Genomic DNA, 26,935 nt, shown 5'->3' with positions numbered 1-26,935 from the left:
GCAATCTTTAACACCATTTTTGTTCACCTTTATTTTCTTTCATAAGGTTTGCAATCATACTTCCCAGTTGTAACAAGTACAAAACCAAAATATTTTCTGTCTATTTTTAAATACTTTCTACATGCATTTTCCTCCATTGTAAAGCAACTACCATGTAAAAAACTAATGTTTAACATACCTGCATCTAACAGAAACATATGAAGACATCTGCATCTGCCTGTATAGAAGACTGCAACCAAGATGCAAGACATCATGGCCTTCATAACCACTACTTGCAAGGATGCCAGATAATACAAAAGTTGAGCCGGGTTCACAATTACAGATAACTGAATAACAGAAGCTTCAGCACAACCTGGCAAGGCCCAAGTTCACATTCTTGTCTGATTCTATATTAGAACTTTACAAATAAGGGTCATATTAGTCATGGCAAAGCAAGACAGTGTTTCTAATGATACAAAAGGCCCTTCCGTAAATCCATTTAGATATAAATGCATGCCATGAAGAGTCAAGAATGATGACTTAGAAGCTGTGTCAGGTAAGATTAGTAGCATTCAGAAACAGAGTTGCCATTCTTGAATATGGGGTTAAAAAGAATCTTCAGTGCTTTCATGTGATGACAATCCTGGATACTGAGCTTCAGATGGTCCAAACAATAATTCCACACAGAAAGCAGGCCCACATATAGATCTCCCTTTACGCCCTACTTTGTCCAGGTCCTGTTGAGAAAGCTGAGAAATACAGAATGCCTTAACTTGTGCTACTTCTTGACAACATTAATCATCACAAAGAAAAAAAAGTTACATAAACTACAACTTCACATGTTAGCATACCTGTAACATGCTATTTGTAATAAATGCAGTGTTGAAACAAGCATAAAAGAGCCTGCCACCTATATTTTTATCATAGAAAACCACCCTTACATCTCCAGCAACCTGTTAAATCAATTTCAAAACAAAATCAGCTGATCAATTTCGCTAAGGCAGCAAGAGATACATTAACAAGAAAAGAACAATTCTCACTCGTAGGGGTTTTTCAAAATAATAGTCGAGGCATGTTTTCTTGTAGATTGCAGAACTCTCTGTATCCATTTGTACAACAAAACGGGGTTGCTCTTGATCAGTTTTCCTCTCATCCTCTTCTTTGCGCAGGAAGGATAGATAATATCTGGGACTGTTTGTCCTATAGTATCCTCTTTTGACAGGTCTGCAATAGTTATGAGCAATTTCTACTGCTGGTTGATACAACTGATAAGGTACCTGTTGCAACAAGAATAACATTACTGTATATCGCATCAAAATAGAGAAAAATGCTGGAATTTGTAAAGATAAACGTTTTACTTTTTTCCCTTCTAAAAATCGCCACCATAAACTCTGATACCTATAAATTATAATGAATGGTTTTAACTTTTATTACATAAATCTCAAAATAGCAGTTTACTAGTTGAAGAGGACAAATCTGCACTGAACATAATCATTTCTCAATAGAACTTGATTGTTATAAATGTTTCTAATACATATATCTCAGAAATAGCATCTTACTAGGTAGCAAGAACAAATCTGCACTGAAAATAATTCTAGTAAGATGTTTGAAGTTATACAACTAGAAAAAAAAAATCCATCAACACTTTATTACAGACAACTACAAGTAATCTCAAATTATGTTTAAGATCTATATATATCCATATATCCCAGAGTTTATTCAAAACTACAACTTTTGCTATGTGCAATGGATATTGAAAGAGTAACTAATAAAAAAGAAGAGATTTTGATACAAGTACAAACACACATACATAGTAAGTGCTACCTGTAAACTGACTGACAAGCAAATCCACCTTTCCTCCTTTACATTAACAATGTGTAAGTATGGACCAATCTTAAGATATACAGTGTGTACCTCTCTTAATTCTGAAATCACAAACAGGACTTTGCTAATATTTATAGTATCATATAAGCGAATTCTTCGTAACTCTCTGCTTTTAACAGGAGGAAGGTGCACTTCAGGAGGCCCAAGACGTGGTCCACTTGTGAATGTTAGTATCCTACCCCAATATCCAACATAGCGTCGTTGACTTGCAATAGAGACCTATGCAGTAGACAAGAAGAAAAATACTTTTCTAAGATATGTGTAAACAATAACATATATTAACCTAATAGTTCACTACTGGGGTAAAGAAGTCTTATGATTTGCACTTACTCCTTCATTATTGGTGGTTCGACGATCGGCATACAACTGCAAAGCCTCATCCACTGGCATTCCTGTGTAAACAAGGTATGCACATACCATCAAACCTGTTCGGCCTTTGCCTGCCTGCAATAAGAAGTGAACACAAAAAATAATCATGACTCTGACTTGTTTATGCACATACTTATTTACCAGATAGGATAACATAAAAACCATAAATAGTGTTAAAGGGAGGTGCAGCAGAAATAGATTATTGTTTTGATCTTCTGTCATGGTGACAAATATTGCAGATGACAAGATATATAATCATAAGCCCTCAGATTAAGTCTCTAAAGAAGCTGGGGGAAAAACTTTTTACCATGCAATGTATGACTGCCACGTTTTGAGGATCACTTGAAAGCCAAGCATATACACTTTCACAAAACAGCTTCATTAATGATAATGGAGGGACATGGTTATCATCAAATGGAAAAACATCCACACGACCGTGAAAGTGTACTGGATCATATGATTCTTCTATACACAGATTGTACACCTGCAACAGTGGGAAACAAGGGAGACAAATAAGTTTAGGATAAAAGCATGAAGAATATTTTATTTCAACCATAACACACAGTTGTCATAATTATCAAAGATACTAATTATCAATTTTGCCACATGGATCATAGATACTAGAGAATATTCTTTGAAAACTATAAAGCTAATATGCTTGGACAACTTTAGCTTAGCAAAAATATATGGAAGATAAATGCCAAAAATTATATCAAGAATGTCAAAGTGACAAATAAGAAATGGCAATTAAAAACATCTATATAGAATGCCTATATGACAAACTGATAGATGTCCCTGGAGAAATAAGTTATGTAGCAGATCACAGAAAATCATTACTGATGAATAATCAATGACCATGAAAATACATGGGAACCATATGCTTGCGAACACCTATAATCATTCAAAAGATGACCTTGAAAGCATTAGCCATCTGGTAGGCATTTACACCATTTTCCAATAATTTGGCAACTATTCATGTTCGAAACAAAAATTATGAATAGCCCTTAAATTTTAGAAGCAAACAGGTAGATGATGACCATAAATGAAATCAAAGTAAAGACAGAAAACAAAGACAGCAATATTCTATTTAAAAAGCAATCTTTTGCAGTTAAGCAACATGCAAAAGGGAAGCTTGAAATCAAATTTAAAATTTCTGAATGACAAGTTGATAAAAAATAAATGGTTTCTCAGGTAAATATTGCAACATCACCAAGCCCAAGCCTGTTTGGGGTACTTTGATAAGCGTTATCATGGTAGCCACAACAACATATTATCACAGCACCCATTTATCAGAAAGACTGAAATATTCTAGCCACAATTTCGCAGAAAATTATGATTTCAAACTTGATTTATGAACTTGGTTTTTCAATACGAACAATAACATATATTGAATTTGAAATGAAATTACAAGGAACCTGTTTCTCAATGTGAACAGCTTTGAATGAAAAAAAATACTGGAAATAGCTGACCTTTGGCATGTCATGATTACAATAGATTCCTATAATAATTCATTATTAATTTAGAGAAATGGATTGCAAATAGGAAGGACAGCCAACCTTCTGAGTTTACAAGATGTGAAGGAAGACCAGACTTTGTGCTCTTATAAGTATGCTACCCTGAGTTGGAATGGATGACCAGCCTTTCATGCTTGTAGGCAAAGAGTTGAAATAAAAGACTTGCTTTCCACACTCCTCGGCTTGATCAAGGAGGACAACTAGCCTCAAAGGTGAACTGAGTGATGGAAGGGCAACCAATCTTCCATACTCTCACAATACAAAGGGCAGCGAACTTTGAGATTACAATTTGCATATGTTCCAACAAATCCTAATGAGATTATTATTGGAATGGCTATTGCCCTAATTGGATTTTATGAATAATGTTTATACGATATCACGATGCATATTGATGGCTAGTCAAAACACATGTTAGCTTAGCTTATGATTTAATGTCAACTCTTTTATAAAGGGCATTTCAATTAATAAAGTTTACACTTAAATGTGTTATATTTCTTATTTTTAATTGGAATTATGGTTTTAGGGCAACATTTAGGAATATCCCAAACAGGGACATTACAGCCTATTCCATCAGGCAATTGAGTCATAAATAGCAAGAAGGAGAGAAGTACAACCAAGGAGAGTATCAACAAAGCCATACGCGTTTTTGTATACAAATCAAATATTACACTTTATTGCAACAAACATACTCAATCCATAACCAAAACTTCAAAGATCCATATGGAACCAAGGAATGGATATCACATATCATTTGAAAGCATTGGTGCTATCCCACAAGCATCAAATGTTAGTTTCACTCATATCAAAAAATGTGGCGAGAAGAAATAAATAACTACATTTATATTATTCCCCTGAATATTGGCAAACAGTGATGAACACATACTATCACAAAAGATATGCATTTGTAGACTCTTTCTACACTCTAAAAGTTATATTTATTTATTTACAATTGAACAAACAAAGTTAAAAGTGTAATGTTCCTTCCTAACAACTGGTCGGATGAGGTACATGTGTCCTAGAATCCTACCTCACAGGCCAAATAGAAGTACGGTCTTCGAGATGGAATTTGGCAACGAACAATGGAGGAGACCACATGAAGTCAACTTGCAAATGGGCATACAGCCTATCTGTCATACAATGTGTGTGAGATATTGTTCGTACAGTGTATCAAGCTAACTGCACGAGTGGGTTATACTAAGGTATTGTGTCACCATATGATGGAGGGGATGTGGGTTTGGCATATGGATGGATAGCCTTGGGTGTCATCGTACGACGGGAATGGCTGGAATGTGGCGTACAGGAAAAGGTTCACAGTGGAAGGGGAAGAGCACGTACAATGGGTTGTTGGGGATGGTGTACAGGGAAGAAAGAGGAGTGGCTGAAGGGTGGGCAACCAAGTGGATTGAGTACGATGGAGGAAGGATGTTGAAGGGTGGGTGACCAAGTGGATTGCGTACAATGGAGGAAGGATGTCAAAGGGTGCACCAACAGGAATCCTCGACTTCAATGTAGCGTTACAATTACAAAGGACTAGTACATAAAATAAAATTGCAAAAGAACATAGAGAGATAAAGCCAAGTACCAAAGATGCCTCCAATTTGCATTAGTACCAAAATATAAGTACAAATGAATACTTCAAATTTGCCAGGTCTGAAGCCAGAGAGACAGGGCAAAATAGGGTGAGGGATGAACTCCACCAAAACTGCACAAGCCAAATAGGGACGGTCTTTCATTTCTAAAATGGCAAACTACATCAAAACTCCCAATGGAATTTGCAAATAAGAAATAAACCAAATCGCATACTTACAACCACCAACCTGATGGACATATATACCCTGTCAAAGGAAAAAATCCCAAGGGAGAAAACAACATGCCGACTGTAGGGCAAAGTTGGGGTCTATTTTGATGAGTTGCTTTAAGATATAATTTAGACTGAAATATCCTAAGAGTGTTAATCCAGGACTTGTAAGCTGATGAGAGATATAGTGGCAATCTGCTCAAGGGATGAAGATAGTAGACCAACTGGTTATGGATGCAATCTAATTCACACACTAAGGAATCAAATCAAAGAGCTTTTTAACTATTGAATCAAAATGCACACTCCAAGGAATAAAACTCTCTTAAAAGAACTCACACATGCAAAATGAAATCTGGATCCAATTAATTACATTAATTACCAAGATATACATTAGTCAATCAAATACCCACAGTGGAAATCATATTGATAATTACACCCAATCAATTAAATGTCAATACTGAAATTTAAAATTAATAATCACACTTAATTAAGTACTGAGAGTCCTTTAAGTGCTCAAATATACATATATTAACATTTAGAAATAGAGTAGACTCAGTTGTAACAATATGGTGGCAACAGGAGACCTGTGAGAACAATTATTGAGCAAAGCAGTGAAAAGCAACAGGAGACTTAAGAGTTATGGAGGGAATATGGGATTGCGACAAGAGGTCGAGAGTTTCATGGGAATGAGGTAATTATATGAGTTATAGTAGAGATAAAAGACTCATTGTTTACAACAGAATATATGAATTGCAATAGGGAATAATAAGCTATAACAAAATGCGGCAATTGTCTTCAAAAGCTGATGAGATTAATCTTTAAGTAAAATAGTCGCAATGAAATCTGAGATTCACTACTCAAAGCAAATCATAACAAAGCCGTTAAACAACTTATCTGATACTCAAGATGAATTACTTCACATCAAATACAAATTTCTTCACAAATAAGAGTCACAAAACAGAATCCTAAATCAAAAAGCAATTAGAACAATCTCATCCGAGTTTTGAGAGGGGCCCTTCCTCTAGTTCTCATGGTGAGAGGAAACTTAATCACACATGTTGTTTCAATGCATGAACAAATATATTCACAACAATTATCAATTCCAATACTTCATAACCATCGCTCCATATATTATATGTTTCAAAGGTTTATACACACACACATATATATGTAATTTAGAAGTCAAGAGTCTAAACAAGGAATCAACCTTTACTGATCAAAAACTATTCTCGGTAAATTAGGGATATGGTTTTGTCCATAGGCCACAGACCATATCCGATATAAACAAACTAAATGCTATCCCTAGAACTTAAACCGATAACATTAGTAAGATCAAAATTTGAATTGGCAGCAATCCATATCTTCTGTGTTCTTCAACCATCTTATCTTGTAGCGCCTTTGGAGTAATTTCCTAGAGCATTTAATAAAATTTGTCACATGAGAACCAAAAACACAAGCAAGCATACACTTTCTAATTAATGATAAATTAAGTATGTTTCTTTGCATTCCTACAGACGGGTGACTTAGGAGCTAAAAGTTTATAACAAATGGAGGAAATTTAATCACAAACTAAGACACTTCAACCCCTATCACCGATACACGAGACGGCAAACACCTGGAAAATAATTAAAATAGAAAATGGGCCCCGAGACATAAATCAATCATTCCCACACAAAATTTAAATATCTTATTTTATTTTAATGATGGGGATATAGCAGTCCTCTCGTCCCAAAAATTGCGTGTCCTCAAGCAATTGTAGCCCCAATGCTCCAGAATCTGTTCTCCCTCCCAAGTGGTGGCGTCGAGCGACAGATGTTTCCAATGTACTAGAAACCTCCTTGATGGTTTGGCTCTTTAGCTTCCTCTCTTAGGTGTCAAGGATCTCAGAGGTTCCAATAGCAATCTCCCTTCTTCATCGAGGGGTGACAACTCATCTGATACGGTGATGTTTTGTCCCACTTGTTTCTTCAGGAAGGATATGTGGAAGACATTATGGATATGGTTTCCTTTTGGCCATTCTAGTTCGTATGAGACTTCCCCTAAGCATTGGGTCACATGGTAAGGATCGTAAAAACGCGGCCTTAACTTCTCTTTATCACCTATCTTCAAAGATGACTATTTGTGTAGCTATAGTCAAAGATATACAAGGTCACCCACCTCAAAGCTTCTCTCAATTCGATGCCTATCAGCATACATTTTTTGTTACTTTTGTGCTCGGTAGAGATTCTCCTTCAAAAACCTCAAAATTAGTTGACCTTCCTGAAGCCAATCCTTTGCTCTCGGCGCATGGCTGTCACCCAAAACCATGTTCACAAATGGGAGAGGTTCATAACCATAGAGTTCTCCCCAGATGCAACCATTAGCCCACACCTTTTTTTGCACCCAAACATAGTTCCAGAGGTACCCTTCTAGCCACTTATTCACATTTATATTTGGTCATCGATCTAGGGGTGATAGATGGAGCTTGGCGACAATTATGTCCCTAAAAGCTGAAATAGTGTTGAGAAAACGACTACCCCTATTGCTCGCTATGTTTTGCGGCAACCTATGCAATTTGAAAACCTTCCTAAAAAATAAGTTTGCCACTTGTACAACCTGGAACTTGGTGGAGACAGCCCAGAAATGTGTATACTTCATCAGTCGGTCGATTGCTACAAAAATGCAATCTCTGCCATGTACCTTTGGAAGTCCAGCGATGAAGTCCATGGAAATGTTATCCCACTTCTACTTTCGTATTAGCAATGGTTGCAACAAGCCCACCGCTAATGTGTGGATTTGATTTTCTAACACGTCACACATTCTGGAACGTACTACAAGACGTCACTCTTAAGTCCCTTCCATGAATATCGCTCCCTGATCCACTTGTAGATCTTGAGGAAGCCTGGGTGTCCGACCAATGACGAGTCATGCATTTCCTTCAAAAAAAATATTTCACTGTGGATTCAAGCACTAAGTAGATCTACAACTTTTTGTAGATTATGTTGTCAACTACCCTATATCAGTCGTCCTAGATGTTGCCATCCACTAGCTTACATGCAAAAGTGTTCTTGGAGTATTCCACCAACAAGTATGCCTTCCAATCGGCTGAAATCTAGGATAATGAGCAGATGGTGGGTTTCCTTGACAAATCATCTGTCACGACATTATTCTTTCCTTTTACATATGCAACGTCAGAGTCAAAGTGCTGAATCTTACTTATTTTTGTTGTCTCTCATTCAAAACCTCTATTCCAAAAAATATCTCGAGCTGTTGTGATCGGTAAAAATGGAAAACTTGACACCCACTAGGTATTGTTGAAACTTGGTCAAGGTGTACACAATGGCCAGCATCTCCTTATCATAGATGGAACATTACCACTCACTCTATGTGAGAGTCCAACTCTTATAAGCTATCTGGTGAAGATCTTCCGTCAACACTGTGCCAATGCCCCCACCAAAGGCATCACACTCCAAGATGAAACGTTGAGTAAAATTTGGCAATGCAAGAACCAGACAAGTACTCATTGCTTTCTTTAATTTATCAACGGTTTGTTGGGCCTATTCACTCCACTGAAAAGACTCCAGTGAAAAGATCTCTTCTTAGTCAAATTCGTCAATTGTGCGTTGAGCTGATAGAATCCTTTTACAGATCTTCTATAGTAACTGTACAACCCAAAGAATCCCTACAACTCTAAGAGTTTTGGGTAGTGGCCGGTCCAAAATAGCTTGAATCATTTCTTGGTGGACCTAAATTCAATATCTACTAACGAATTATCCCAACTATAATATCGCTATGATCCCAAACTCACAGTTGGACTGTTTGGCGAACAACAATTGCACCTCCATAATCATAAGGACTTTATCCAAATGCCTCAAACACTCTTCCCATATTTTACTGTAAATGAGGATGTCATCAAAAAATACCAATAGGAACTTACGAAGCTATTTGTTGAATATGTGGTTCATGCAGGACCGCAATGTGGCTGGCACATTTGTTAACCCACATGGCATGACCAAAAACTCATAATGTCATAGTTGTAATGAACCAAATTCATATCCTTTTTCTAACTTCTAATTAAAATTCAAAAATGAGCAAACTACATGTTCATAAGTAAGGGAATTAGTTGTTATAAAAGATTAACTGATTCTTGTGGAATATCATAACTAACAAATGGTAAAGAGAAATTGAAAATCTAACTGATGCGCACATGAAATAGAAAAATCATTAACTAGTTCACGTTCTTCCAAAAGTATAGTGGTTTCGTATCAACTAGCATTTTGTTATCCCAGGTGTCCTAAATATGGGGCAGCATGCATTTCCCTCAAAATCATTTTGCGGTTTCCAAAATCCTTAGGTATGTACATCCTTTCCTTATACCTTAAGAGTCCACTTGTTTCCAGTCGATAACTTCTGTATATGATGTCATGAAGGTCCTTTTGGAGGGTTTGGCGCACTTGATTGTAGAAATCATCTCCTAGTAGACTCTGAAGCACTTTCTCCCTAAGCCATGGTTTGGGGTGCTAGCACATATACGACTCCCCTAATCTTGTTGTTCAACCCCATAACAAATTTCTTGACCTTGGAATTCCCATCTTGCTGACAAGCAAGAACATACTTCAAAAGTCAGGTAAACCTTTCCCAATATGCGTTCACTGTTAGGTCCCCTTGTTTGAGATTTTGAAAGTCTTAACACCTTTTGATCAAAAAAGGATTGAGGTAACCATCAGTGCTTGAAAATAGTGACAAACTTATCCCACGTAATATTAGTGGTCTTAATGTTCAATTCAGTTTTACTATTCTCCCACCATGTAGCAGCTTCCCTAGTAAGCTACTAGATTCCCCAAACAACCTTGGAGGATTCGGAGACACTCTTGATGTCGAAATACTTCTCTATTTCAGTCAATCAATCCTCAACAGCATCCCCAAACTCAAATCCTCAAACCTAGGGGGCTTAATCTCATTAATATCAGCAGACAACTCAATGGCTATTTGGTTTTTCTTCTGGATTTCCAACTAGGTTGGAGGGCATCTATTTTCTTGGTCACTGTGAGCAAATGGTTTTGGCTCGACTCTAGGGTGGGGTGAAGAATGAGTGTCTTCCCACCCTTGTCCAAGTTGGGTCACTAAATCGTTCATTCTCTTTTCCATTTTCTCCATTCTAGTTTGTGTGTCGAGTAACATTTGGACCAGCTGGTCCAAGGAACCCACCTCATTCTGCATGAGATCGTTGTTGTGGGTTTCACTATTTGCCATATTATTTTGATTAAGGTTCCTGACACATAAATTATTTGTCAATATCATGTTTACATGCATATGTTCAGCATTTGAAAGAAAGATGTGATAATAATTGTTTTCTTAAGTAAAGAATAAGTACACAATGTCATTAGTTATCATTAATTTCAATGAATATGATAGAGATTTTCTTGTTGCAATTGCAACCACATTTATTTTCAAAACTTTCCCTCTACTGAGGGTACAAGTAGGATTTTAACATAACTCTTTAAAGAAATAGGACACCCTATCCCTGGGCATCATATTCGTTTCCCTCCTTGGGCTTATCCTGCCCTTTCCAAGGTACATGATATATCATGAGTGGGTCAGTTTGTTTAGCATTTCAAATTTGGATGAGTTCATTTCCCCTCTCACTCTCAACTGAGAATGGCCCTACCCTACGCAGGAAGGGCATGAGACCACCATCTCATCCTACCACCTAAGCATCATAGTAGTGTCAACCACTCTGCCGACTAGACTTTGGAATCCCTCCTGAAAGCCTATCCATCCAACCAGAGGCTATTCTAACCTCTAGTGATCAAAGCAGCATCAGTTGCCACTAAATCCTACCCTAGCTAGGGATTTACATGGACATTGTGTGCCCGATCACCCACCGCTCGACTTGACAAACAAGACATTCCTCAACGAACCCCATTAGCTGACTCGATTATAGTTTTCTAGACTTAGCTTTACTTTTCTTTTTTATATTATTACTAACATAATTCTCAATTTTGCAAGACATTCCCCACTCCTAAAGGAAGAGTTACTAAATATGATTACGAGGTAATTCAATGGTTCAATAATGAATTACACGTTAGATAATAAACTGCCCAGAGGTAATCCCTTCGGTCTCAAAGACATACCAATGCTTTAATGTCTTTGTGATTGAGACCTTCCCACCTAATCATTACATAAAAATTTATTGAAACATTGCCATGATTTATTACAGTAGACTTCGGTGCTCACAAGGTCATTCGGTTTTTATGACAGAACTGGTTATGCGATTTCATATCAATCTATATATATATATATATATATGTATGTATGTATGTATGTATGTATGTATGTATGTATGTATAGCTCTACAAATATATATATGTGTGTGTGTGTGTGTGTATAGATGTTTATGTGTATATGTATATATGTATATACAAACATACACACACACACACACACACATATATATATATATCTTATTTGATTTAATGACCTAGTTAGCTCATGGTGGGCACTTGACATATGTCTAGTTTGTCCTAGCCTGCATTCCCTAACCGTGATGGTTTAGTTTCATACCTATTAGCTTTGGTGGCAAGATGGTGCTCTCATACCCAATTCCCTCTCTGTCAATGCTTCCCCCTGTCGCTGCTACCTACAAGAAGAATTAGCATGGTGAAAGCATTCTTCCACATCCTTCAACTAAAATTAGTTATCATTACTAATAACCAAATTAACTGTAATAGTAGGTAATTTATCTAACATCTTCCCCTTCACATGAGACATAACGATCAACAAACATTTCCATTCATATGAACTTCAAAAGTAACTGATTTAAACAAACCACTTGAAATATCAATGGTTGAACGAAATTTTCAAAATAAACAAAATAGGGGATGTAACAATAGTGACATTGGAAAGCCATCTTCTCCACATTTTGTCCTCTTGTGCAAATTCGCTGATAACCAAAACAAAGGTCTATTTTGGAAAAATAAACTACACCATGCAACTCATCTAGCAATTTATCAATCCTGAGAATGGGGTATCTATATTTTATTGTCTTCTTGTTCAATGCACAATAGTCCACACGTGTAATGTCCCATCTTTTTTACTAATACCACTGATGATGCAAAGGGGCTAGAACTAGGTCAGACCCATCCCTTGTCGAGAAGTTGTTGAATTGTCTTTTCAATCTCATCTTTAAAACTTCTTGGGATGGTGTTACAATGTGGTGATGACAGGCTTGGTGCTAGCCTCCAATTCGATAGTATGCTCGAAACCCCGGTGTGGAGGTATGTTAGGTGGAATGTTGGAAAAACCATATCATGTTTATCCAATATGACCTAAAGCTCATCATCTTGGTAGTACACTTGTTGACCCTTTATAAGTTACGTCAACATGAAGCAATGTGCTGCCTAGGTAATGTCATCATGTCAAAAGATGGTCTCCATCCGTCATGTTGAAACCTTCTCCCATCCATCATTTGCCATCAATCTCAAGGCAACCATTTTTCCATCAACTTTGAAAAACTTCGTTCACTTGAAACTTTGTGTGTACTTGTCCAAAGTCTCCATCCACCGAAAGCCTGGAATAAACTTCATGTCATCCAAATCTACTATAAAGAAGTTGCCTATCACCGTGTGGTTTCCCATGGTAATGCTCAGTTGTGGGACCAAATGGGTGCATGATAAGAGAGTTCTTCTCGCCACCTTGACTTGGAATCCCACATGTGCCTCCATAGGTAAACCTCTTCACTTCACGAGTGATGGGTATATAAAATTAAGTATAGCCTGGTTGTCCAACATCATTATGACCCATCTACCCTTGGGGGGTTCATCATACCCAAAAAATTGTGCACCTCAAGGTGCCAACAAGAGTGATGATGTCTCCTCACCATACTGATGCGGTCTCCCTCTCTGTACAATTTAAGTTAGTTAACCTCTTTGGAAAATTGTCAACTATCCCCTTCGAATACTGAATCGTCTTGTTCTTCTACACTGTCTGACATGACCAAGAGGAGCCATACTATGATGCCACCATTTGTGTGCCAGTCCTTCCAAGTGGAGTGCAGTGAATTTAATTGCTTCCTCTTCAGGCATGGGATTAAGTTGGAAATAGGTGTCACCTTTCATTACCCATGCTTGAGCAGAGATTGATCCAGATCTATCAAACGGAGACAAATTTACCTTGCTTAACTTCCTTTTGAGATCATCATTGAAGTAACCATAGTTGCCACCACCGAAGTGCCTCATTTTTAACTCAGCATAATCTTTGTAAGATGTAACCCCTTCCATATCTGCATTCCTCCAATCTTCCAGTAATTGTTCTTGCATTTCTTCAAAAGTTGGTTACCGATCTTTGCAAGGTGCCTCCATTTATGGAGGGAAAGTCAATATGCACGGTCAAGAATGTGCAAGATGAGGATTTCTATTTCCCATAACTAAGTTGTCACAATGTCAATTGTGTTCTACAAATATTTTGTCTTCGGCCAATTTTCATAATGTTCCCTCAATGAGTCATCGGGTGTCATTAATTTGAAGTTGATTCTTGGTGAGCTTTTAACAATGACACGACTTCGGCAATGGGATCTTGTGAATCTCCCATTCTACCGAGTGGTACCGTCGTTTCTGAATGTAAACTTGGACTCACTATTCACATCCTGGCAAGGTCACTGGCTTTGATACTACAGTAATGTTCCTTCCTAGCAATTGGTCAGACGAGGTACTTGTGTCCTCGAATCCTCCCTCACGAGTGAGACAATAGTACAGCCTTAGAGTTGCAATTTGTTGTACAAAACTCTCTAGTTGGAGTTGTCATTCTTCTAACCGTTGCATCCCCAAACATATGAAAATTTCTTACAAAATGTATAAAAACATACAAGAGGCACAGGAGAACACACAAAATCCAACAAATGTCAAATTCTCTTTTGATTTATTCCACCCATGGATTTCACATGTTAGGGGCCTTGTCAACATGAAAACGCCACTACAAAAGTGTTGTTGGAGGAAGGGGGGAGTGTGTAGACATTGAGTCTACAAAACAGCAACCTTGTTTTGAATGAGTGATTATTTCTCTAAATCCTTTAACCCAGTGATCAATCATGCTTAAAAACAATTAAGATTAGTTAAGGGGACATTAAGAGTATGGAAGAGATGCCCCTCTTGAAGAGAGATTGGAGGCCAAAAAAGACACAACCTTTCAGCAATAAGTTAAAGGTATGTAAGAAGAGACAACAATTGAACAAAAGCATCAAAACAAGGAGCATCAGCACTCATCCAATGAGTGGTAATCAGCATCCAAAGAAGAATGGCATTAAGACACATCTGCCTAAATCTTAACAGTAGACTGAAATATATAACTTGAAAGAGTTCAATATTCTACAAGTATAGTGGTAAGAAATAGTAGAAACAATAATTGTTGAGTGAAAATGCATATTCAAAATCATCAATCTATTTATCAATAACCCGGCAAGCAATTGTATGGACAAGGAAATGCAAAAAATAAAAGCAGATGTAACCATCTAAGGAGACCACCTCTTAATGGATGTGCAATGTGCCTGTCACTTGGGGCCAAGAGGGTAAGTGCCTGCTCTTGGGCTTAGATAGGAAGATTCCTGCGCACCCTATTGCAATTTCCTTTATAAATTCTATCATGGTTGATTGTTGGAAAAATCACAAGTCATTAGAGGATGAATGAAACATGAATAGGGAGAGCAAATGCAAGCACCCCACTAGGTAGACCAGCCCATGTTGGATGTCCAATGTGCTTGCCACCTGGAGGAAAGAAGGTAAGTGCTTGCTCTTCGGCTTAGTGCAAGGATTACTTTAGGCCAACCAATCATACTCCCTCATTCAGACCCTATTGTGATTGTATACTAGAATTGAAAGTAGATATGACATGACCTATCTAATGACTTATGATGACTATATATATTTGTACTTGCATGTGTGGTTACTAACCCTAATACAAATCATATATATGTGTGTGTGTGTAGTTTAATATGGTTGCAAGCACTAAATACGGAATTTTTTTTGTTAAAAGACATTTTAATTGGTAAACTTGTATGTTTCACCATCTTACATTTTTTATTTTAATGGAATTTGTGAAATTATGGCAAGGTTTAGGGCAATACCAAAGGGGACATTACACTTCATCAGTACAACTTACACAAATATCCATGCCCCTTTTAATTTCTGAATGACAAAAACCCTATCCCGAATCGTGATGACATCAACACCAGTCATAAACAATCCCCTAAACATGTAGAGAAGTGGGTGAGCATGATGATGAGAAATGGCAATAGTGTTGGACTTCGGGGGTCAGCGATGACTTGTGGTTTATGCCTTAGGTGGGGGTGTTGGGATTTGTGGGCCATGAGGAAGTCAACCCATTAAGGCATGTGAGAAGGAGAAATACTATGGTTAATTGAAATAAGGAAAGTGTAAAGAAAAATGTCATGAGTCAAGGTTCAAAACTACCTCATGATTGATATCCAATGAAAGGGAAGTCCAACTTGCCAATCAATATAAGGGAAAAGTAGAGTAAAAGTGGGCAACAAGTGAATGATATATTGGGATGAAAAGGTTACCAGTATCTCAAAAAGCAAACGAAGGGAACTAGGGGTGGGGCAAAAAGCATGCTTGGCATGAAAAATCTAGCACCTAAAACAAACTTAGTGTCCAATAAGATAAATGGATCAAGCGAGTCAATCCTATTTTCTATTGTACATTAGGAAGGAGAGATAGGTCGATAGGCTTAGAAGGGTCCAAGCGCTAAATGGGTATCAAGATCCTTCGCTAACATGGAAAATTGATGTGTAGATGAGAGGACTAAGGTGAAATGGGCGAAATGATTAATTTTTTGTTAACACAAACTAACAAAAACCTAAGAAGCATGTGCAAATGCCAAAAACAAAAACCAAATGTTGTAACAACCTTGTGTTTTCAAATTGATGTACTTTTGAGGGAGTTAGGTCACCTAGCCAGCCTATTCCCAGGACTAGGTCACATGGGCCAACTTGTTCCCTAAACTTCTGACCATTTTCAGTAGTAAATTGTCTAGGAGATCCAAAACTTGCCAGATCTGATCTGATGTGAGCACCACCAAGTCCTAGACACAAAAAAGAAGGAAAGTATTGTGTAGAGAGGGAATTGCATTAGTCAAAGCCAGGTTTGGAATCAGCCTTGAAATGAAATGATATAAAAGAAGCGTACTAATATAGAGCAGAGGCTATATATGAATCATGAAGTGTGTTATACCTTGACATTTCAAGTATGCTTTTTAATGTGATCAAGAATGTTAGTACAATAGCTTGACTTAACACAAAAACCTGAAAGGAAATCATGAATGGCATGTCTCACATTGTGATTGTTTGTACTTTGCCACAATGCTTGGTGGGAAGAAGAAAGACTTGAATGCTTGTATGGATGCTTGAATGAATGTGGATGTATGGATATTTGAGCTATGATCTTCAACCTTGATGGTTGACTCCTTTAATTGGCCTTCAATGAGAGAAAGAAGCTTGATCCATGGAGAAGATGGCCTTGAAAACAGCTTTGAATACTTGAAAGCTTGCGATGCAAAATTGTAGGAGAGCTCTTGAAATCTTTTTCTTTTCTTTTGTCCAAATGAAGAGAAGTAGGTTGCTTTTATGTCTCAAAACTCAAAGAAAGCTAATGGGATTTATGATTTCCCTCTAAACCAATGAGACAGGTCTCCAGTTTGAATTTTGGGGAATACGTTGGTTTGGCCTACCTATTACCCCCAAATACATTGAAATTTGGTCCAAAAATTCGGAAGGTAAAAAAAAATTGGAATGATAAGCAATAAAAAGTTGGAATTATTAGAAATCAATGCAAGAGTCCATACATAAGCATCTAATTATAACTGATTACAATTTAGGGTTGTACACTTAGATATTTTAGCTTACAGCCCACACATTGACATTTTTTGGGATTTTCACAACTACAACACCCAAATTAGATAAGGAAAATTGGGACTACCAAGACAAGATAGAGGATTTCCCCAGGTGAGCAGCGGGGATAACAATACCATTGGATGCTTCCCCTCCTCCCTGGCACCAATATTGTACCAAGATTGACTCTCCAAGTAAATTGATGTATTCTATTGTGGGGATTCTATCCCACTATTTTTTTTTTGTCCTACTATTGTGATCCTATCCCACTCTTGTTTTATCCTACTATTATTCCTTACCCACTATTCCCTTATTCCATCCTTGTCCCCTTATTATCTTGTGTCAATTGTAACAAACGGATTTTCATAACAAAATAAAGGTAATCTAGAAAGAGCTTTCCTCAACTATAAATTGAATTCCTTTTTATGAGACATTAACTATTTTTAACTACCAACGATTATCTGAGATAACAAAGCTCACTTGAAATAACTATAACAATGATCAATTGAAGTAATTGAAATTACTATAAGAATGATCAACTGAAATAACTGTAACAATGATCATGTGTAATAACTTTAATAACGATTAACTAAAATAAATGAAATAACTATAACAATGATCAACTGAAATAACAGCAACAATGATCAACTGTAATAACTATAATAACAATTTACTATCCTTTCATGCATATAAGTAAAGTAAATGCATAACATGAAAAAAAAAAAAAAAAAAAACATACGAGAAGTATCCGGTGAGTCTTTAATTGGTTGTGCAAGCCTTGGTTTTCGGTAAGAGGAGAAGCATTGACTTAGGCTTAACCTCCCAACTTCGGACCATATTTATCCCCACACAATCTATTGAATAGAAAGGCCCTCCCTACCCCCTGAGATCAAGCTTGGGATACTTTTAGTCCAACGACCTGAGCATTCCAGTGTTTAGAATGTCCGCACAGTTATGAACGGACATGTCTGAATAACTGGCTCTACTAACATTAAGTGATCATAGATGGCAAACATTCCTTAAAACAACTTTGGCCAAGGTTTTCTAATGGGTTCAATGATCCAATCACCACCGCTCGACTTGACAACAAAGGAACAATAATATGAACGAGCATGAGCTATTAAATGAAATTAATTTAAATTTATTGTATCATGTCTGACTTTTATTTCCATGTCATTGCAAATTCCATCTCACCTCTTCACCTTTTCCATGGCTATATAGCTAGTGAATCCTAGGTGCCCAAATCTTAGAGCAATCGGCTTTGTCTGTTGATCCTCGACTGATTCATGAGTATTATATGCTTCCAACTTATCACAATCTGTAATTTGAAGAATGTGTTCTTAAAGACTTACAAAAAAATATCATTTGATTTTGACTATCAATGGCATAAATAAATTATGATATCATGTCATGGATACTTGGTTTTTATTTGTCACAAACAACTCCTTCCTAGAGAGGGTCTAACCGATGAAACTTAAGCATGATGAATATAAATTGTAGCTTACTGTTATGGTAATCAAAATGCAGTAACAACTGATAATGAAATAGATAGCAACTTGGAATATGATTGACCACATAACTTGGTATAATCTGGAAAAGAATGGAGTCTTGCTAGACACTAAAGATTCAGCTCTTCCTCGGAATAATCTCCAAGTGCAAACTCAGTGTGACTTATAATCACGTCTTCAACAAAGAAAATTGATAAAAGGCAGAATGTGGAAGAGATTGTCAATGTTTGTAATGTAGAGATATCGTATGATATCTGCAATGGTATCGAGTGGTAAAAAGAATAGAGATCGAGTAATAGAAAAGGAGTTGGGTGATGAGAAGGAAGTCGGATAATGAGTTCATGCCTTTCGTCTCTCTCAACTTCATGATATAAGAAGGTTCTAAGTCTCTTTGGCTTCCATTAAGCCAAAACTCCTAAAGAAGAGAATTGGCTCTTGGACGCCAAATAAATATGCCAAGTGTTCATTCAATTTTTAGCAAAAAAATGAATAAATAAGGAAAAAGATTTGAAGGTTATAAATCAAGAATAATTATACTTTATATCTATCTACCTGCACGTAGATATACTTATGAGGTGGCATCATATTATTTATAAAAATAATATTATGGTGTCACTTTACTCTTGTATCTGTGTACGTACATAGGTATACATTATAATGATGTGGTGGAAAGATCAATCAAAAACCTTTTGAGGTACGTATTATTTTTAATTAAATTAATTTATGTTTTAAAATGTTTATTTAATAGCTCATGCGGGTTCATCAATTGTATCCTAAAGTTCAAGTCGCTAGGTCTTTCCCAAGGCAATTTAAGGTCATACCTCTCAACCTGATAATTGGACTAAGCTAGTATCCCATTCCGTTGATTTCATTTAGCAATGCTTCCCCCTTCATCTTCTCCTACAGTCAGCCGTACAATATTCCCATGATAATAACAAATTTCATAATAGTTTCATAATAATTTCATAATAACATTTAATATAGATAAAGAATTTAATAATTAACCATAATTCCAAAATCAAGCAACTGCTAAACATCACATGACAAATAATGGATAGCGACCATCCTCATTAGACAGTCAACATAATGAATACAACGGATATATTTAACTACCTTCTTCACATGATTATGAAAGAAAATCCATTTAATCTAACGGCTATAAATAAATTTAAAATTAGGTCCAAATTTGGGATGTAACATTGATGTTGCATAAATCTGCATCAATTTCCCAATGGTTTGTTGGCCTATTGACATACTACATGGGATTCACAAACAAAGAGTCAACAGGAAATGGTAGGTATGTCACGTGTATTCTATGAGGAGGACTCTTCCTCTTAGAATTAGAATGGTGTAGCTATAGAGAAGGTTGGGGCCCATAACTATTGCTTTTCATTTCTTAGCATGTGACCCTGTGTATGCATGCACAAGGTGGGTGCCCTACTATTATACACCTTAAAATAGTAGAGACTACTTCATTATTTTGATGAAGAAAAGGGTGTCCCTGCAAGTAGAACCTTAGTTCCCCCAAGCAAAAATTGACATCCAAGATTACAACCCAAAAAAATGCATGGGAAGGCCCAACTCAAAGCTTCTTTGATTCAATTTGATTTCAGATGGGTTGTGATCAAGGACAAAGGGGGAGATTATTGAGTAAGTTATCAATGATGTCAAAAGTTGACGATCGAGGTTGTATAAACCTCAAAGGATTACTCTAAGTAACAGAAAACTGATCGAGCAAGTTGCTTGCTTGCTTGAGTTGATATCCATTGATTGGTTGTTTAGACTCCAGGAGAGCTTTAGTTGCTACATTTTTCAGGCCCATTTCATTATGCAGGATGGTTTTCAGTATATCTCTAAGAATACTGTTATGCACTCTAGAATTAAACAATTACTATTATGTATCATTTTCTGAGAGAATAAGTTAGCAATCAGCTAGTTAAGTTGATATATGTTTCTACTAGAGAGCAGATTGCAGATTTGGTTACTAAGCCTCTGCCTTAGAAAATATTTGAATTCTTGAGGGAGAAGTTGGGTGTGATTCCACTCCGCCATTAATTGATTGTTTGGACTTAGAGGGGAGATTTGAGAGAATAAGTTAGTGATCAGCTAGTTAAGTTGATATATGTTTCTACTAGAGAGCAGATTGCAGATTTGGTTACTAAGCCTCTGCCTTAGAAAATATTTGAATTCTTGAGGGAGAAGTTGGGTGTGATTCCACTCCGTCGTTAATTGATTGTTTGGACTTAGAGGGGAGATTTAACAGCTACATGTTTCAGCCCTCTTTCGTTTATGCGGAATGATTTTTGGTATGCAGGTTGGTTTCAGCAATTGATGTCAAAAGGGGAAGACTAAGAAGGGGACAGCAATTTTGTTTCAGAGTCCGTCAGTTTCTTTAAGTGATACTTCAGAGCTTCTTTGTTTCAGTTTGGTTTCGAATGGGTTGCAATCAATGACAAAGGGGACGATTGTTAAGTATGTTGTTGTTGATGTCAAAAGTTGATGATCAAGGTTGTATAAATCTCAGAGGATTAAGAAAATTGATTGAGCTAGTTGCTTGAGCTGGTTGTGTGTCTACTTCAGCTGTTTGTCAACTACTCACTTGTCTATTTCCCTGCTATGTCATCTACTATGTCACCAATTGAGTATTCTAAAATCACAATTTAATCAAATACGGTGAATCATTCTTTATCCATTGTGTCATGACTTTTGCCATGAGAAATTTTCATGCTCCTAGAATGTGGGTTTGAAGAGTAGACACTTTATCTCAAATTAAAAGAAAACAAAGGGTGGGATAAAAATGGTGTGAAGATGCTAAGTGGCTTAGCCGAGCATAACTTCTTTCCTTATGTGAGATCTATGGCCAGATGTTTGTTTGTATTAAAGCTTGGCTCTTTGGGCTGTAATGGCTAAAATTGACAGACAGCTTCAGTTCCTTTTGTAATGCCTTTCTGAGTGAGGTGGCTTCCAAAACTGGGTGTTCTGAAGGAAATTGTGTGTACTACTATAATTTAAGACCATTATCAAATATTCAACAATAGTGTTGATTGGGTGATTTTAAAAATAGTGCATGTGGGAGATGTGTATGATAGGAGTCTAGCAGGCCTTTACATACTGCATATGTTTTCAGTGAGCTGGGTTTTGTGTGTTCGAATGGAGTCATGTGTTTTGAACTTAGGTTGCATTAATATTTACCACTGGGCGTTTTTGGAGGAGTCGTCCATTTTTATCTACAGCTGTGTGTGTTTTTTGGAACGATTTGAGCTGTGCTGGACATGTGCCTTAAATTAAAATAACTTTGGTAGATATAGCAGTTGCTAGGCTTTGTTTTTTTAAGAGCTGTGAAATACTTTTCTAAAGACGAGTTGTTCTAGATTCAGTGACTTTGAGTCAATGCTCATCTGGGGTCAGTGCCTCAGCTACTGGAGTTGATGCTTCAGTTGGTGCTCTCTATGGGTTGGTGCTTCAGTGTTCAGGGTTGGTGCTTCCAAGAGGGTTGATGCTCTCTATGGGTTGGTGCTCACATTTGTAATCTGGGTTGGTGACCCAATTTTATAATATAAGCTATTGTATACCACGGTCTTTACCTGAAAGGGTTTCCACGAGATATTTAGTGTTAGCATTTCTAAAGAAAATCTCCCATTCAGAAGTTGAACCTATATACAGAAAATTTGATGCTTCAGTGTTCAGGGTTGGTGTTTCGAAGAGGATTGGTGCTCTCTATGGGTTGGTGCTTCAGTGTTCAGGGTTGGTGCTTCCAAGAGGGTTGATGCTCTCTATGGGTTGGTGCTCACATTTGTAATCTAGGTTGGTGACCCAATTTTATAATATAAGCTATTGTATGCCACGGTCTTTACCTGAAAGGGTTTCCACGAGATATTTAGTGTTAGCATTTCTAAAGAAAATCTCACATTCAGAAGTTGAACCTATATACAGAAAATTTCTCTGCAAATAGATATCAGAGTTTGATAAGAAGAGCCCCACAGAACGCACAATAATAAATCCAAAACCATGAAAAGTAGATGAATTTAAAATAAACAATAAAATTACCTTCGCTGCAAAAAATAACCATTAAAAAGATCACCAAAAATTTGTCAAAGCTAATTTCAAATAGCTGAATAAAACTAAACCCAGTAGATCCAAAATTCCCAGAGAATAGAGGAAATGCACCTCCAAATGCAGAACCCTCCGTGAAAAAAAATCAAAGGTAACTTCAAAGAGCTAGGCAGAAATGAATCTACTAAACCTAAGACCCCTGACAAAAAACGTAAATACTAAATAGTAACAACTAATTTCATATAACTGGAGAGAAACAAGCCATTAAAATTTTTAATTGAAAACTTCTGACATGTACATAAAACATTTTTCTGATTCTGGTGCCAAAAATAATTTTTAACAGACGGGAATTTCCCCCCAAAAGAAAAATTACATCAAACTTCAAATAGCTAAAGAGAACTTGAGCTAACAAAAATCCAGAATTCAAGGTGCAATAGATGTGTCCCTGATTTTGGTGCAAAATATTCTCCATTCCCAGAAAAACTTCTCTAAAAATAGTATCGAACAAATTTGAAATACCTGAAACAAAGTTCTTACACAGCTAAATCTAAAAATTCCAGACAAGCAGAAGTCGTCATTCTCCAAATTAAGGGCAAGAAATATGTACTCGCAGGATTAATTCTCTGCTAAAGACCATCAAATCTGCCTTGAATAGCCAGACACGACTCAAGCTGCTAAATAGAGATTCTGAAAAAAAATGTTTCTCTAATTATGAGTTAAAAATTAGAAAGCTATTCAAATGAACACAGAAGTTTTCTGAATTTTTTCTGAATATGGGAGTGACAACAAGTTACTACTTTACCTCAAAACAGAGCTATGACCCAAATATTCAATATTGTGAAAAAGTAAACAAACTTCAAACCTCTTACCAAAAGCATTTGTTTCTGCGTAGAACTTCAGATTTTTCTGAAACTGCTGTGACAAAAGGATATAGAAGCACATTAAACAGAGACATGAAAAACTATGACCTACAGATGCCTAGCAATCCCAAATTTAACAAGAACCACATCAGCATTTGTAAGAAGAGTGACTTTTCCCATACAACAAGGGGAGATTAAATTCAACCAAGAATCAAGGACTTCATACTACAAAAATGAAAATTGAAAAAACAAAACAGAATATTCAATCCAAATAATCTTACCAGAAATAATAATTTTTTTAGCAGAACCTCATTTTAATTTTCTGGAATTGCTGTGACTAAAGGATTTAGCAAGATACTAAATAAACTTAAAGCCATACAAGTTCATGCTGAACCTACATTTTTTAAAGGACTGAATTTTTCCACAGAAGGGAAGATTTAATTTGGCCGAGGATCAAGGATTTTCGCTCCATACTAAAAAATAGAAATTTATAAAACCAAACAAGGAATCCAAATCTCTAATTACTGTGTAGACCCTCAACTTTATTATCTGAAAGTTCCATGACAAAGGGATTTAACAGAGAAATTAAAAAGAACCATGAAAGTTTGTCCTACAGATGTCTAGCATCTCAGATTTGACGAGAATAAAATCAGTCCATCCTACAAATGTCAAAAATCTCAGATGGGTCAAAGAGTTTGATTTGAAAAACTACACAGTTGAATCCTGCAGCAATATCCCAACGGGAAAAGGGATCATAATTTTGCTCAAGAGAATCAAAAATTCTCACTTTGAGCATTGTAAAGAAAGAAAAAAGCAGGAAAAGGCAAACAGAAAAAAAAAATTCTTTAAACTGAACATGTATTGCCTTAAAAAAATAAAAGTTTGGCATGCAGATTTTTCATTTTTGAGGCATATCAAAGTAATCGCCCAGTGACTCCCAGCTAAATATGTCCAACCATGAGAATTTGAAAAAGTTAAGAAGATCAATGAAATGTATGAAGAGAATACGGCTCAAAGGATTCTGCATATGGACATACAACGACTTCAATTAATTTTAGATTTCAGGATCCCACAGGAAGACATTTCAACAAGTTTTTCTGTATAGGACTTTGTTACTTATTAACAATGTTTACCTTGTAATGGTCGGCATGCCGCATATCAAGCACTCTCTTGACCTGCCAGAGAGGATTCCTATACATGGCCTTCATGTGCTCAGCGGGGAACGACATGGCCAAAATTCGATCAGTGATATAAGACATGTCTAGATCATATCCCGCCACGACCAACCTCCTCCGCTTCTTTGAAACGAGGTTCCGAATATAGGGAACCCCTGACACAAAACTGATAAGCTTGTGGCGATTGCTGTTTCCAATTTCCCCATCCCCCCGGCCCCGTTTTGAAAACTTAGCCCCCGTTGTGCCCGACCCTGAATATATCCCTTGAAATCCCCGAAATAATAAACCCGCCCGCAAATTTGTAAGTTTTTCTCCCAACTCTGGCCAGCGAACACATGAAATTTATAAATTTGCCAGCTTTTGGTCGAAATTTGTCCTTCGAATCAGCAAGTTTATTAACTTCACACTTTTCCTTCTGAATTCAGCCCAGGACCCCCGAGACTTTGAAAACACAACAGTTATCCTTTTAATTTCGGCCAAGAAAACCCTCAGATTTTGAAAATTAAAGCAAGTTTTCTACTTATTTTGGCCAAGACATATGCGATATTTGAAAAGTTTGCAGTTTCCCTTCCAGATATGGCCAAGATCACCTGAGGTTATAGAACTCTACAGTATTCCCTCAAATTCCGGAAGAGAAACGAAGAGGATTTGGGATTTTACCCGTTCCCGGATGCTTGCCCCAAGAAACCCTGAGATTGTACAACTTTTCCAGTTTCCTCTCGATTTGAAATAGTCAAACCTGCGACTTTGTAGAGTTACCAATTTAGGCCAGGTCTGAGAGCTTTGCAGATTTCGAATGACACAACCTGAGAATCTGTAATTGCATCGGTTTCGTACCGATTTCGGCCAAGTACCTTGAGACATTCAAAATTCAACAGCTTTCCTCCCAGATTAAAGAGACAAACCATGACATTGTGTAAATAGCCCAGCCTCCTGCCGATTTCGACCAGGAAAATCCTTAAATATTGTAAGCTTACAGATTTCAGTTGGCAGATCGTGAGATGTTAAAAAAATTGCAAGTTGCCTGCCGATTTCGGCCGCGTAACCCCGTGCTATTGTAAGTTTAGCAATTTCCTACTGATTTTGCTCGAGAAACCCTGATACTGTTTACCAGCTTCCTACCGATTGCAACCGCGAAGCCCTGAGATGCTGAAAACTTAGCAATTTTCACTCCAAGCTCTATATGGAGCACCACCTCAATTTTGTACACGTATCAGTTCCCCGTCAAAATTCACTCTGAACCCAAACCACTCTAAACTAGTCAATTTTTCTCCAAATTCGGCCGAGAAACCGCCAGATTCTGCGAATTTAACAGCTCAGTCAAACCTCGGCCGAATAAACAAACCCCAAGATCTTTAAAGTTTTTATATCTTCACTGTGTTTTCTTACTGCTTTCCTTTCAGCTTCAGCAACAATGTTTACGCTTGCTTCTCTTGCTCCACCTCTGTTCCATCTCAGCTGCCGACCATACAAAGCCACAATTCCCTTCCATCCAACATAAAATCAACCCAGGATCTCCACAATCTCCGGCGATGGGTTCGCAGGCAATCCACTGGCTTCCACGCACAACATTTGGATCCAAATGCCGTACGAAGAACAAAAACAATAGAATGAATATAAGAAGTGCTCTGCAATGATTGTTTCTGTTGGAATTTGTGATGGCTTAGAGCTCAAGAGAGTGTGGGAAACTGATATTTTCTGCACTGCACGCAACGAAAACCCGATTGATCGTTTCCTTGGCGTTGACTGGAATCAGAACTCCTTTTGTCGCCTGCTGTGTGTTTTTAGCGGGGGTTATCGTCTCGGGGGATTCGAACTGGCGCCCCGATAGTGAACCAGTACAAAGTTAAAATATTGGTGTATATACTCCCCTACTCTGTGAATGCTCTGTATATGTTTCGAATCGCGGTGGAGGGT

General features: G+C 37.1%; 1 protein-coding gene across 2 annotated transcripts; it reads right to left on the bottom strand.

Annotated features, from left to right (window-relative positions):
* Positions 1-6: 6 nt before the first annotated feature.
* On the bottom strand, positions 7-26,935 carry PTEN1 (Calcium/lipid-binding (CaLB) phosphatase). Of its 2 annotated transcripts, XM_089818079.1 has the most exons (8): positions 24,977-25,718; positions 23,853-23,895; positions 2,540-2,716; positions 2,194-2,307; positions 1,894-2,082; positions 1,020-1,256; positions 831-932; positions 7-728 (listed from the first exon to the last, which is right to left on the bottom strand). In XM_089818079.1, exons 2-8 carry the CDS (start codon positions 23,859-23,861, stop codon positions 585-587), a joined length of 972 nt encoding a protein of 323 aa, XP_089674205.1. In that variant the 5' UTR covers positions 23,862-23,895; positions 24,977-25,718; the 3' UTR covers positions 7-584. The 2 variants fall into 2 exon arrangements, with proteins under 2 accessions (XP_089674205.1, XP_089674204.1); XM_089818078.1 differs by lacking the exon at positions 23,853-23,895 and having other exon boundaries at positions 24,977-26,935.

Source organism: Cupressus sempervirens, chromosome 3, assembly GCF_028749045.1.
Source record: "Cupressus sempervirens isolate cs-2001-9-10 chromosome 3, ASM2874904v1, whole genome shotgun sequence".
NCBI classification, from domain to species: Eukaryota; Viridiplantae; Streptophyta; class Pinopsida; order Cupressales; family Cupressaceae; genus Cupressus; species Cupressus sempervirens.
This window is presented reverse-complemented; position numbering and strand designations above follow the sequence as displayed.

Bases quoted from the DNA above. Each gene is read 5' to 3' on its own strand.
- PTEN1 (XM_089818078.1), bottom strand. From the start codon at position 25,102: ATGTCTTATATCACTGATCGAATTTTGGCCATGTCGTTCCCCGCTGAG. The intron at 1,257-1,893 runs GTACACACTGTA...TTGTTGCAACAG, and splicing joins TGATTTCAGAATTAAGAGAG to GTACCTTATCAGTTGTATCA. The intron at 729-830 runs GTATGCTAACAT...TGTATTTCTCAG, and splicing joins TTACAAATAGCATGTTACAG to CTTTCTCAACAGGACCTGGA.